This window comes from Rhinopithecus bieti, unplaced genomic scaffold (assembly GCF_001698545.2).
Source record: "Rhinopithecus bieti isolate Rb0 unplaced genomic scaffold, ASM169854v2 scaffold_12198, whole genome shotgun sequence".
Classification (NCBI taxonomy): Eukaryota; Metazoa; Chordata; class Mammalia; order Primates; family Cercopithecidae; genus Rhinopithecus; species Rhinopithecus bieti.
The window spans coordinates 1-1,287 of record NW_016846948.1 but is presented as its reverse complement, the minus strand read 5'-3'; the positions used below and the strand labels follow the sequence as shown (position 1 = coordinate 1,287).

The 1,287-nt window shown below is 62.5% G+C and overlaps 1 protein-coding gene across 1 annotated transcript; it reads right to left on the bottom strand.

Annotated features, from left to right (window-relative positions):
• Positions 1-8: 8 nt before the first annotated feature.
• LOC108525163 (collagen alpha-2(VI) chain-like) lies at positions 9-1,138 on the bottom strand. Its single transcript, XM_017866225.1, has 5 exons — positions 974-1,138; positions 846-890; positions 497-523; positions 222-248; positions 9-129 (listed from the first exon to the last, which is right to left on the bottom strand). The coding sequence occupies exons 1-5, from the start codon at positions 1,010-1,012 to the stop codon at positions 34-36; spliced, it is 234 nt and encodes a 77-aa protein (XP_017721714.1). The 5' UTR covers positions 1,013-1,138; the 3' UTR covers positions 9-33.
• Between the last annotated feature and the right edge of the window lie 149 nt (positions 1,139-1,287).

The following is a 1,287-nucleotide window of genomic DNA, read 5'->3' as shown; positions in this document are numbered from 1 at the left end:
AGGTCAGGCTGGATCTGGGGGCTCTGCAGAGGCTCAGATGCCTCCGTGAGACCAGTCCAGCTGTGAGCCCGAGGCTGCCTCTACCTTCTGTCCATCGGTCCCGTTCTTGCCAGCCAGGCCAGGGGCCCCCTGGAGAAAGAAGGAAGAGGGGACTCCATTAGCCCCAGTCCTTCTGCCCTAAGCAGCAGAAAGGAGGGGCTCTGCTCACCCAACCAGCCTACCTTGCGACCGTCGGCTCCAAATTCACCCTGTGTAGGAGGAAAGCCGGGGCAGTGAGCTTGGTGCCTCAAAGCATCATGGGTATTGCTGTCTCTGGGGGGCCAAAGCCCTTAGGCCAAACTTGAGGCCACAGGACCCCCCAGGAACCCCCGAAGCCACCAATGAGAAAAGCCCAAGCCGGTGCTCCAGGAGCAGTGACAGGCTGCGGCAGACGCTGCCAGGTGGGCCTGGGCCAAGACTGGAGCAGGTCTGAGGTCTGTCAGGGCGAGAGCCTCACCTTCTCTCCTTTGAAGCCAGGAACGCCCTGGGGGCAGGAGGAGAGAGGGGCATTAGTGAGGAGTTCTGCAGAGACACAGGCAGGGAAGGGCCGGCTCTGCAGGCTGAGGGGAGTGCTTGGTGGGCCGTTGGCATCTGGTGTTCTCGACAAAGAGTCTGCGGAGGAGGCTGGGCCCAGGGTCGGGCAGGAGGCTGGGTTTTGGGACGGCCGTCAAGTTATCGAGGTGCTTCTGTTCCTTGGTAACTGGGGGAGGGTGGTAGAGGCTGAGGCCGAGGCTGGGCTTGGGGGAGCCTGCCTGGCAGTGCTGGGGCCGCAGGGTGGAGCCAGGCCCCTGGCCGAGGTCACTCACCTTGGGTCCTGGGAATCCAATGGGGCCTTCGATGCCTGGGTCTCCCTGTGAGGGACAAAGCAGCAGTGTGAGCCCAGCCCTGGGGCACTAGGCTGCAGGTGGGGTGGGCGTGGGGCAAGGACACTCACCTGTCTTCCCTTCTGGCCAGGCTCTCCCGGCTCACCCATGTTGCCCTTGGCACCCTAAAAGCAGGCAACAGAGAAAGGAGTAAATTGAGGCAGGGTAGGGTGGGTGGTGGCAGCTGGGGACTCCTCTGAGAGGTGACATAGCAGAGGTACTGATTCCCCCGCCCAGGTGGAGATGTCTTGGTGTCGGCTGCTTCCCAAGGGGCCAGGCTCTGTCAGACCAGGGTTTGCTTTGACCCATTTCTCCCAGCTCTGAGGGAAGCTTCCCGCAAAGCCAGCTGCAAAATGGAGCCAGAACAGCTGCCTGGGGGTGGGGT

Bases quoted from the DNA above. Each gene is read 5' to 3' on its own strand.
- LOC108525163 (XM_017866225.1), bottom strand. From the start codon at position 1,012: ATGGGTGAGCCGGGAGAGCCTGGCCAGAAGGGAAGACAG. The intron at 891-973 runs GTGAGTGTCCTT...TGTCCCTCACAG, and splicing joins CTGGCCAGAAGGGAAGACAG to GGAGACCCAGGCATCGAAGG. The intron at 524-845 runs GTGAGTGACCTC...TCCTGCCCCCAG, and splicing joins TTGGATTCCCAGGACCCAAG to GGCGTTCCTGGCTTCAAAGG.